General features: G+C 36.5%; 1 protein-coding gene across 1 annotated transcript; it reads right to left on the bottom strand.

Moving 5' to 3' along the window:
- Positions 1-4060: 4060 nt before the first annotated feature.
- On the bottom strand, positions 4061-4999 carry LOC126080764 (olfactory receptor 5AS1-like). Its single transcript, XM_049891939.1, is given in 1 exon segment — positions 4061-4999. A coding segment is annotated over 1 exon segment (939 nt).
- Positions 5000-13127: the final 8128 nt, after the last annotated feature.

Below are 13127 nucleotides of genomic sequence, written 5' to 3'. Positions count from 1 at the left end.
TCCCATTCTATATTTACATTACAGCTATTAAGTCCTTTGTGTATTCCTCTTTTATAGGTTATGTATTTTCACAACAGCTCAACTATACTACATTTGATTTCTTGTTCCAAACATGTGGCCATTTTGGGGACTATCTCTTTGATTTAGTAGTGTGTACTTCTGCCCCCTAAATATGCTGACTATAAATGAATGCACTATCTTTGGTTTTATTTGAGCAGCGTGAATTTAAATGGGATTATTACTTCACTTAACGGGGACACTGGCCTTATCTTACAACTGTTAATGGAAAACATGACTTCTCATATTTATTAGAGCCAGATAAAGTATGTTATGCATGTTAGCTGACATCTCACAAACCAAATGCAAAATTATTTTTATGCATTAACATGCATTTTAAAAAATTAATAATTTATTTCCTGCCTAAACATGGAGCTCTATCTCTTAATATCATTGTTTTTGGTTTATTATTTGGGTTCATGTGATTCTCGAATCTTGATTCCTTTATTTCTTCAATTTGTTTGCTTATTTTTTCCAGATTTGCTACGTTTACGTGCTTTGTAAATAAGTCTTTATTTGGTCTTATCTAATCAGTGAGGAATATGTTGCTCAGAACAAAACCTAGTGGCAAGTATTTTAAACTTTCTTCATTCATTTTAATGTATGAGTTACTCAAAAAACATTGAGCAAAGGCAAAATTATTTGACAACTGGACATATTTTAGGAATTGGGTAACATCAAACATCCAAACTAAAGGAAAGACTGGGAAAATTAAAAAAATAAAAATAAAAACAGGAAACAATAGAGATACCGTAGCAAAGAGACAAAAGGAACATTACATATCATAAAGGAGGGTTTAACAATATTAAATACTAAGCAAAGAAAGGGGTAAGAAAATAACATTTGCTATAATAATTAGCAGTTTCTCATTACTTCTAATAGCTAAATTTCTTTGGAACTAGAGTAAATTTAAAAAAGCCCAGGATTTGGAGTTTTTTCTTTTTTCCCCCACATAAATGCATTAAACAATAACCAAGAAAGTGGGAGAATAAAAAAAAAAAATACTGTACTACTCGTAATTATGAGCCCTTTCGGCCCAACATTTTAGCACGTAGCTGCAAACCGAAAGGTTGGTGATAAGAACCAACCCAGCAGCTCTGCAAGATAAAGACCCGGCAATCTGCTCCCGGAAAGATTACAGTCAGGAAAACCCTATGGGGCAGTTCTGCTCTGTCCAAGGTGGTTGCTGTTTCAAAAATCAACTCAATGACACCTGACACCAACTATGTGGACTTAGAAAAAGAATCAAAACTTACATAAAAGGCATACATTCAATGAATTAAAAATGAACCAACATCATTAAGTGGTAATAGCTCCTAAAGTTTGAAATATTTGTAGATTTTGTAAATGAGATAAAGTAGATTGAGGAAAGCTGAATTAGCGAGCAGAAGACATAGATCAAAAGAGGACGTGTCTAAAATTCCAAATATCAGAAAATTAGATTTTATCTCCAAATTGTTTCAATTCCTAAGTTTTATATTAGAAGGAAGATAATATTAGCATTTGATTTTGCAATGTTTTGAACACATATTTGATTCCCTTAAAACACACATTACAAATGCACCTTTTATGTTACTTCTATACTAATAGTGCTTAGTGTTTATATCGAGATGAATTTCAGTTTTACTGATAATTGAGGGAAAAATTCTATGAAAAGAAAATCATGGAAGCCTTTTCTCAAGCCTGATGACTAGTGTAGGTCAACTGGTGGTTTACATAATTTTTGTGACAGTGTATTCACTAACAAAATGGGAAGTAATAAAAAAACAAAACAGATGAGCTTTTCCTGAGGAATGATGGGGGTAGGGGAGTAATGGTTTACATACCAAGGCAGATTCCTTATAGGCTACCCTCTTGAAAACCCACAGGGGAAGTAGCTACAGCTTAGTGCTAAGGCAGTCTATACTGGTAATCAATGTTGTGATGATGACTCAAGTCACAAGCTCTGACATGCCATAAAGCACTGCATCAGCTGCCATCTGACCTCTGATAAAGATGAAGACGGTGTTGCCTTAACCATGAAGGCTGAGGGGGAAGATCATGTCCCTGCTCTGATTAATCATATATTTGCATCTGTAAGTCTTGGACCAGAGGTTCTTAATCTTGCTCAGGCCACAGAACAAGCTGTTATTTCCCAAGTGATAAATGTTGAGGAGACAAAATTGTGATTTAGACAAGCTTCTGCCACATCATACTTCTACTGTATTCCATTCCAGTTTCCAGTAGGATAGGTACTTGTGCCTCTACCATCATGTGACATAAAAACCCACAACCAAAGGACCAAGGTCCTTCTCTTGGATAATAACGTCCAGCTATGCCAAGTTACTGATCATATCACAGGGAATCAAAACCTGTTGTCTTAAAATCCAACAGTAATATAATAATGGTAATATATATATGTGTATATATATATACATATACACACACTGGAAACCCTGGTGGCGTAGTGGTTAAGTGCTACAGCTGCCAACCAAAGGTCAGCAGTTCGAATCCCCTTAGCGCTCCTTGGAAACTCTATGGGGCAGTTCTACTCTGTCCTCTAGGGTCGCTATGAGTCGGAATCGACTCGATGGCACTGGGTTTGGATGGGTATATATATATTGTGTGCCAGGCACTGTTCTAAGAGCTTTACAAATATTCCAGGAAAATGTATATGTATTAGCTCATTTAATCCTCAAATCATACATATATTAGTAGCTTTCCATATAGTAATTTATTTCTCAAAATGATATTATCCTGTATGTCGTATCTTATTGTCTCCACTTACAGAATAGGACACTGAGACACTCAAAAAAGGCATAATATTTCAATTTCATTCCAAATTCATTTGGCTAAATTTTTATGTTAAATTGACAATAGAATACATTCAGTATAACTAATGCAGTTATCTAAAGTTTCATAGTTACTGCAAAATACAGTATTATACATTCATATGTATAAAATTTACGGTTTTAACTCTTTCAATATAAAACAAGAAGTAAACAGAGACTGAAGAATCAAAAGTAACTACAGAAAATATCTGATAACATAATGATCACAAATGATCCAAGAAAAAAGGTTGTTTACACTTCAATTAGTTTTCATTGCCAATTTCCACAAGAAAATTATCACAGCAACTATTCACCTGCTCTTGAAGATATTACCTCAAAGGCCATTTCAGCAATATATGTAGAAATAATAAGCAATTTACAGAATTTATAATCTTGATGATCTTCAAAACCTTGTTTGATTTTCACAAATATCTACAGTCAGTGGAAGATTCCACAATCTCTTGCAGGAATAAATCTCACCCAAAGAGTGCAAAACATCATTATGATCTAATATTGAAGAGGCTATTGCTATATGCCTTCTGTTTGATTTCCTGAGAACCAATGAACCCCACCTTCCAGACACAACTACTATCTATCATTGGCAACACCGTTTCTCCCTGATGATAAATGCTATGTAACTGTAGGATATACACTCCCTCTCCCAAAAACAAACTGAGAGATTTATCCATCTACTTACCCATCCTATCAGCCATCTATCATTCACCCACCGAGCCATAAACACACATGTAATGAAGATATGCAATGCACTAGGCTCTAGATAGATGTTAGAAAAATAAACCCATAATACATGTTCCCTGCAACCAACGACCTTCTAGTGTGGGTAGGTTAACAGATATGTCAACATATACCTTCAATACAGCAAGATAAAGAATTTAGTGAATCAACATATAAAGTATTTTGGGAACTGTCATTGGAGAGCTGTTTAGCTTTCTTTTTAGAATTCAGAAATATTTCACACAGTAGAAGCATTAGAGACAGAAAATTTCTGGAAGAAAGGCGGAGTATTAGAAGACATTGAGGTTGAAAAGGTCTTTTTATTTTTAGCAAATGGTGATACATTTAAAATGGTTGAATCATAAGCTGTGCATGGGGTAATTGAAGATGGTAAGATTGGGAGGGGATATTGGTCCTCAAATATTCTTAAATGAAATAAGAATATTTTTATTTCTTATTTATTTGAAAGCCCAGTATCTTTCTAATAGTTTTTTGAGAGCATTTTTCACATCTTTGTTTCTGAAGCTATAGATTATTGGGTTAAACATAGGCAATACAACTGAATAAAAAACTGCAACAATCTTATCAGTGTCTATAGAATAGCTGGTGGTAGGATGTAAGTACATACACAAGAGTGTCCCATAGAGTAAGGTGACTGCTATGAGATGGGAAGCACAGGTAGAAAACGCCTTGCTTCTGCCTCCTGAGGACTTGATGCTCAAAACAGTAATAAGGATACAGAATTAAGAGAAAAATATGACCACAAAAGTGCTGGTCTGGATGAAGCCACACAAGGCAAAGAGCAGAAGCTCATTGATATGGGTATCTGTACATGATAAAGCCAGGAGAGGGGGGATATCACAAAAAAAATGGTTGACAACATTGGAGACACAAAATGGCAGCCTGAATGTGAGGCACACATGCACCAGTGAAGTCATACTTCCACTGAAGTAGGCCAACACAATGAAACAGATGCAGACTCTCTCAGACATAAGTGTAGAATAGAGCAGCGGGTTACAGATGGCTGCGTAGCAGTCGTATGCCATTGCTGCCAGGATGAGGCACTCAGCATCAGCAAAACAAGCAAAGAAAAACATTTGTAGTGCACAGCCATAGGTAGAGATGCTCTTCCTAGATGCTAAGAAATTTACCAGCATTTTAGGAGTAATTGTTGTAGAATAACTGATGTCTAAGAAAGACAAGTTGCTCAGAAAATAATACATGGGGGTTTGAAGGCTTGAATTGACATTAACTAAGATTATTAAGCCCATATTTCCTACCACAGTTAATGCGTATACTATGAAAAATACCAGGAATAGCGTGACTCTAAGAGGTAGATAATCTGTGAATCCAACAAAAATGAACTCACTTGGCCTGGTATAATTATTCTCCAACATCTTCTTGATTTTTGTGTTTTTCTCATTCGAGATAGATGGTATCAACAGATGTGAGTTGACTTGAGTGATGAATGAAGCACAGATGTCTTGTTTCTCTCTTCTAAGGAAGACAAATAGAAGATTAATAAAATAATGGTGTGGCATTTTCTCTCACAAATTGTTTTTGTTTTCTATTAAAGGATATAATTAGAAGTCATTCTTAATAGCAGAAGATATTACTCAGAAGGTGACATTTCTTGATGCAATAACTCATTTAAGGCTATGTACATTATAATAGATTTATGAAAGTTGGCAAATTATAGAGGCAAAGATCAATGTTTTCCACCCTAAAATCACTTTTTTTCTTTGTAAATAAAAGTAGAGTTGAGAAAAATTCTGGGGAAAAGAAATGCTCACAGATAGACTAGATAGTTCCACAGAAGAAAACTTGTGATCCGGGGAGGTAGCCTAAAACAATAGTGAAGAGCACAACCGCTAGGCAAGAGGTGATGGAGTTCAAACCTTACTTCTGAACTTTAATGATTGTGTAGTCTAGGTTTTGTGTCTAAACCCGTGTGACGATTAGATAATTAATTAAATATTTGTAAATCATTTATGTGACTGTCACATAAGCTCTCTGAGTATTTATCAAATACAATATATTAAACATAGATAAATTGACCTTTGTTTTCTATTTTTCTTGTTTTAATGGCTTCACATATCCAGATGATCGTCTTGAAGCTGATCTTGTCCTTGACATAGTGGATAAGTCCTTGACTATGACCTGGGCTCTCTTACAAAGGTAAGCCTTCTTCTGTGTGTGTGTGTGTGTATGTGTTCTATACAGATGCAATGTCCGGGCAGCACCACATCTTTTACCCATGCCCTGTAAGGTTTGCTTTCCTCTCCCAAGGTTCATGTCTTTCTTTTTCCTGGGATTTGGCAATGTTTGGTGTAAACTCACATAACTAGTAATGAATTTTCAAGAACAGCTGTATCTCTGCACTTACAGAGTTCTAAACGAAAGCAACATGTGAAAAATTAGATGGTCAGAAGGCAAGATAATAATAATAACAATAATAAGAGGATGGGTGCAAATAAGCTAGAATGGGAATGGAGTATTCAGCAAATTCTGCAGGTGGCTAAAGTAAAAGCTTGGCTGCTTATGAAAAAGTTAGCTGTTCGAATCCACCAGCTGGTCCTTGGAAACCCTACGGGGGAGTTTTACTCCATTCTATAGATACGATAGTTATTTAATTATAGAATATTAGTGCTGGAAGGAACCTCGGCAATGACCTAATAGATGCCTTTAAGCTATGTTCACAAAATCATCCAGTGAGTAACATGTCCACTAATCTTTTTAACACGTGTAAATCTGATATCCATAAACAGGTGACAAATTTCTTGAGATCAAAGTCCAGTTTTCCTTCCTTGAGTTCCCATGGCACCTAGAAGACTGAGTAGTTCAATTGATTGAACCTCCCAGAACATCTTCACCTTTCTTGAAGGATTCATCTCACACTACTTTCAACTCAGATTAACTTCCTAAAACAAGTTTGGCCCCACTGGTTCTCATGGAAATCTTGCCTGACAAGAGTGCTATTTCTAAAAGGTTCCCATGTATTATTTTTTGTTTGCGATTCTGTTTGAAGGATTTATGCAGAGGAGAAAACAAAATTAGAAATTACCACAATAAATTCACTTATCTCCCTTTCAAATGATATTGTGTTGTGGTGATCAAAAACACAGGAGTTAGGCAGACTGAGTTTAAATTTAGGCCTGACTCTTAATCCACAAGCCACTGAACTTCTCTATATTTCAATTTCTGTTTAATAAGCATATTAATATATCATAAGGTTAAAATCAAGATTAAAATGAATAACTTTTTATAGCAGTTTTTACAGGCGCATTGTCTTATAGATACAGAGAATGTATCCAATATTTACTATAAAACCAGAAAAACTAAACCTGTTGCCGTTGAGTCAATCCCTACTCATAATGACCCTATAGGACAGAGTAGAACTGCCCCATAGAGTTTCCAAGGACTGCCTGGTGGATTCGAACTGCCGACCTTTTGGTTAGCAGCCGTAGCACTTAACCACTATGCCACCAGGGTTTCCAGTATTTACTATACATGACTATTATCATTGCTATTACTATTACACTGTTATTGTTATAGTGCCAGGTCCAGTAGATATCAACTAAGAGCAGCCTTAACGGACAAAGTAGAACTGCCCCATAGGGTTTCCAAAGGCTGAAATCTTTAAGGGAGCAGATTGCCAGGTCTTTCCTCCCACAGAGCCTCTGGTGGTTCCAACTGTCAGTTTTTCAGTTAGCAACCCAATGCTTAAGCATTGCACAGCCATTACATATTGAATTATTAAATGATAATAATGGTTATTGCACTAATGTCATTATTATTATTTAATAATTCAATATCTGACTTTAAAACTGTAAGCCTCTTAATTGATATAAGAACAAACACAAAATAATCAATCATATTGTGAGTGTGTCTGTATTACGTGCTCATAAAATCTGAGGCTAGGTTTTCTGATGCAGAGAATTATTAGACCACTCCATTCCCCCAGATTCGAAAATTAGCTCCGTCGTCTTCCCTTTTATGGCAATAAGGTACACAAGAAATTGGACAGAGATATTCTGAAAATGCCATGGACATGTTGGAGCTCAGAGCTATGTCACCATTACTCTGACCCCCTCAGACTCAGAAACACACACAAATACACTGAGACTCAGAAAAACCCACAGAGAGTCAACAGAGATACTTTTTTTTCTTTGGTTGGTCCATTATCATTGCTACACTCACAACAGATAATTTGCTGATGCTTTAGAATGTCAACTACCTTATCACCATCTAGAATTTTGAAATGTAGAATTTATTTTGTGTAAGATGTTGGCAGCATTTCTCTCCAGGTTTTAGAGATAGTCTTGTAAGGAATCAGTATTTATCTTCCGGTCTGTGACAAAGGAGACATTATCCCAGGATACTCCCCAATCCCAGGAGGACTTTGGGTAGACAATTATTCTCTTTCCAGTGGTGTGGCTGCTTTATTTTAAATGAAAAAGATGAAGAAAGGTAACACATCTTGCTATGATGAAACTACTTAGAACATATGTCGGCATTATTGGAAGATCTTTGATTAAATAATAATAATAATAACTATAGTTACACCAATCAATAGAAAAAAAGAAAAAGATTTCTCTTTCAAATTCCGTAATTTCTTTCAGCATCCACTATCAATTCAGGTACTTAAAGACACTGTAGTATTTAACGTTGTGAGGAAATGCCAAGGTACAGGCTCAATACTTGAGAAGAATGTCAAGCGCCACATTTTCGTTTCTCAGTTGTAAGAGTCGCTGGAAGGAAATATGGCTTAAATGATAAGAGCTTAATACTCAGCCAACATAGGCTTGCCTCTTTTTTCCGTTTCACAACAGTGAGCCTTGACCTACTTATTTAGTCATTTTTTAAATTTACAAATTATGAATAGCTTTCCACTTTATCAGATTCTTGAGGATTAAGGAAGATAACACAAGTAAGGACTTAGTATCCTGTTCAGTAGATTGTTTTCCTTTAATGACTGTTAGCTTTCCATCACAATTACAACAGTGTTTACAGCAGTATTTCTTAATAGTTTCAAACACAGTTCTAGATTTTAACTTTCTTTAGGTTACTGGCCCTGGAGTCTTCTCATACCTTAAGACACTTAAGGTACACAGAATGGAGAATGGATAAATGCACGGTGCTAGGCTTAATGCAAACAATTGGCTCTGTTCCTGGTAAGAAATTTAAATTTTTTTTTTTTTTTTTTAGCTATGAAGGGGGGTTCTTTTCTAGTAGGTTAAAAATCAGTATATTTAGAAAGAAAAAAAAAAAATTCCCTTAACCAAAACAGCAATGCGTATGAAGAATTAAAAGGTGAAAAATATTTTAGAGTTAAAGGAATTGCCACAATTATTTCTTTCTTCCTTACTTCCTTTTTCTTCCTTCCTTTCATCCTTCCTTCCTTTCTTTCTTCTTTTTTTCCTTACCCTGTCCTCCCGTCCTCCAATTCTTCCCTTTCATCCTTTCTTTCTTCTTCCCTTTTTCACTCACTCCTTTCTTTCCTTCCTTCCTTCTTTTTTCCAGTCCTTTCATTCTTCCTTCCATACTTTGTCTTTTTTTCAATCCATTTTCCTTTCTTCCTTCTCCTTTAATAAATCTACAAATCTGGCAAATAATAGTAAACATTTTCCTAGTTTTATTTTTTTTAATTTAATTGTAAAGGAATTTTTTTCTTTGTGCATGTAGAGTGGAAATTATTGAAATACAATGATTACCCTTAACTATAGGGTAATAAAGTGTTTCAAAAATAGGGATGCTGCCTGCAGATAGCCAAAAATCATCTAAACAGCTTTCTTCACTTTAAAAACAACAGAAATTTGCTGAAAGGATTATGGATAAGTCACAGAACTCACAAAGAAGTTGAGAAAACTGGCAAGACCCAAAGGAAACACAACAGAGTGAATATCTCCCCATAGGAAGAGCCTACTTCATATATGGCAATGCCAAAGCCACTACTGGCATAGTGGTTAAGTGCTACAGCTGCTAAACAAAGGGTCAGCAGTTTGAATCCCCTAGGCGCTCCTTGGAAATTCTATGGGGCAGTTCTACTCTGTCCTATAGGGTCGCCATGAGTTGGAATTGACTCGACGGCACTGGGTTTGGTTTTTGGAACATTACTACTAGATTTGCTGCCTGAGCATCATCGTCCCTAGTAACTTATGGACGTGATGCTGGGCCATGTTTTCCCGGAATAGCCTCCAGTGTACTGCTGGATTGACTCTGATGCAGCGGCTATGAATAATCTCTCATTTTTTATCACTTTCTAAAGACTCAAAATTCAGGGCTGGAAAACCAAGCCTAATTTGCTAAGGAGCCAGAAGAGGGAACATCTGTCTCTTTCAACTGTCCTTGTCGGAAACTGAAAAGGCTCTGTGGCATTCTCAGGTTCCAATTCAATGAAAAGGCTATCTACTGCTGTGTTCCTTAGAGGAAACAGTCCCTCCTGAATTTAAAAGCCTCTCCAGCAGCTGGCCGTCACATCAGTAGGGTAAACATTTTTCTTAGTTGAACTCTCAGTCCATATTGGGCAGTCCATCCACATAGACCTTCCTTGAACCTCCTGTTTGCTATCAATAGTATTCCTTCAGATTCCTGATTGCCTGGGCCAACCAAAACAGATCTCTCCTACCAAGGAATGTAGACAAAAATGTTTATATTTGGAAACTCCACTTCTTGGGTACATTCTCTAATATCGCTCAATATTGTTTAGGATTTCCTAGATCTGGGTTTATAATACAACAGAAATCCACTCCTTGCAGAAACTATCATCTCTTGGAGAGCCAGCTACCAGTCGGGCTCAGGTTTTCATTAACTCCTATTTTAACTCGTCATAAAGAGCTCCCCCCAAAACCTTAGGTTAGATTAAAGGAGGTGCCACACTGTGAAAGGAAAATAAATGAGGTCCTAAAATTACTTGGGCCTTAGGCCCAGCTGCTCACCTACAAATTCCATGAGATAATAAAATTCTTAGGGAAGTCTTGCCTTTGTCGCTAATGGAATATTTAGGACAAATAATAACTGATTGAGCCTTGGTCAGGTACTCAGTTTCAGCCACCACCCATTAGTAAGTCTATGCTTATTTCTCAATATGAGGAAGGTAAATTTGCTGAAGGAAATATTCATTATATTTAAAATCTCTGAAGGTTTCTGCTACTCCATATAACACCTCAGTATGCTACCATCAACTTAGAGACAACTGTATCAAAAGGACTGAAGTATAGAACTCTTTGTATTACAGTCTGGGGAGCCCTTTCTTGCTGTGGATCCTCCACAAACTTGCTTACTTTTAAGAGAATTCACTCAATGGGACAAAAGTGAACTCACTTATATGGGCTACGTAGTCTCCAAAAGTGCAAGGAGATTACCAATTTGTTCCTTTTTTTTTTTTGGTGGGAAATGCAAATTTGAGCAAAGTGTGCCTCTGTTTGGGGAGGATGCCACAACATGATCAAGATGATTGGACTCAGAGAAAATCCCCCATGGAGAAGCGGTGGTAGTGATGCTTGGCACATTCGTGTGTTTTTATTTTCTCATACTTGCATTATTTAGTAAGGCATCTAGATTGTGGGGGGAAAAAAGAGAGAATAATTTTGGAAGTACGTTTGTCTTTTGTGCGGTGTGGAAGTAATAAAGCATTATCCATAACAAAAACTAAATTTAGGGTACCATGCTGTATTGAAAGGGGACAACATATGAAACAGCAATGAAAAATTGAAATATTCAGCTTAGTAAATTCATAGAAAATTACTCATTGTTATCCTGAAAATTCATTCATCTTCCATGCTGACAAAACTGAAGAGTTAAATTACAGTTGAATAAGAATCACCAGTGCTAAGGTTTTGATGTTGGTACTGTGCAATAAAGAGTTAACTTGGTAGGCCTTGACTGCCCAAAGCCCATACTTTCCAAAGGTCTTCAGGACTGGCCTTTGACTATCTCCTGGGAAGTAAGCTCTGAGCACTTAAATATTCTCCTGGATAAGGGTGTCTTTGTATACTGGGGTCTTGGGCCAAGTCAGATAGTTTATGTTAACAATGTGATTAACCCTGAATGCATGGTTTTTTTGTTTGTTTGTTGTATGCCTGTCTTTGGCCAAGCCTATCAGTTTGACCTCTAGGGCGGTAGAGGTTAAAGACTGAATAGCTAAGGTCAGTCACACAGGTGCTCCATACTATATGATTGAGCCTGAATAAACAGAAGCAGCGCTCAGGTGAGCTTCCCTGTTTGGCAATATATTGTGTGTGTTGTTAAAAACATTGCTAGGAGAATTAAGCAGGCTGTGTTTGATTTCACCGAAAGAGGATAACTAGAAGTTCAATCCTGATTTCTTCTGGACTCCGCCCTATGTGTCTTTTCCTTTGCCAATTTTAATCTGTATTCTTTGGTTTTTCTTCGATCTTAGTAAACCTTAATGATGAGTATAACGACTTTACTGAGATCTGTGGGACTCATTAAACCTGAAAGGTCTTGTGAAGGTCCAACATGGGTATGAAATTCTGAAAATGTCTTCAAGTGTTTTAGTCTTTCTTTTAAATTCAGATTTCAGTTTTCTTTATTTTATATTATGCAAAATATAAAAAAATAGTTTGTTCTGAAAATTTGTAATAAATATGTAAATTAAGAGACAAAATAAATGAACACACATAAACTTACCATCCAAATGAAAAAAAGTGGGGGATATTGCCAAACTTTGAAGTGCTCTGTAATTATCTTTTAGTGTTTCTTCAAAGTGACAAACACTGTTCTGTATATTTCATTAGTCCATAAAAAAAAAAGAATTTTTAAATAAATTCATCTATATCACTAAAACTGTACTTTGAACAAATCATCTTTATTTTTGAACATTATAAATTTGGTGTTATAAAATTTGTTTTCATATAACACTTTTTTTCAATAGTATGTCTCTAATACTCCTCCATGTACATATATTTTGTGGCGTAAGCGCTGAAGTGAGGAACCCTGATGGCATGGAGCTGTGGTGGTGCAGTGGTTAGGAGGTAAGGCTGCTAACCAATGGGTAGCAGTTTGAGTTCACCTGCTACTCCTTGGAAATCTTATGGGGCAATTCTACTCTGCCCTATAGGGTCAATATGAGTTGGAATTGACTTGATGGCACTTTTTTGTTTTATTTTGTTGGTCGCACAAAGCACCGGGCTGTTAACTAAAAGGTTAGCACTTCGAACCCACCAGCCGCTCCTAGGGCGAAAGATGTGGCAATCTGCTTCTGCAAAGATTACAGCTTTGGAAATCCTATGGGGGAGGGGGGAAAAGCAGTTCTACTCTGTCCTATAGGGTTGCTATGCATAGGAACCAACTTGACAGCAAAGATTTTATTATTATTATTTAAACCCTGAAATATTCAATCATATGTGCTGCCTTGACACCTGAAACCCGGGGGGTCTTGAATGGCTGAATCTGAAGCTTCCCTCTCCCTTCCACTCTAGCAGATAAGATCCCCTGACCAAAGAACATGTCTTACCATGGGAACCAGACAAAGCACCTGGTTATCCCTGAATAGTGGGCTTT

This window comes from Elephas maximus, chromosome 7 (assembly GCF_024166365.1).
Source record: "Elephas maximus indicus isolate mEleMax1 chromosome 7, mEleMax1 primary haplotype, whole genome shotgun sequence".
Lineage (NCBI taxonomy): Eukaryota > Metazoa > Chordata > Mammalia > Proboscidea > Elephantidae > Elephas > Elephas maximus.
The sequence above is the reverse complement of the archived record's forward strand: the minus strand, read 5'-3'. Positions and strand labels throughout refer to the sequence as shown.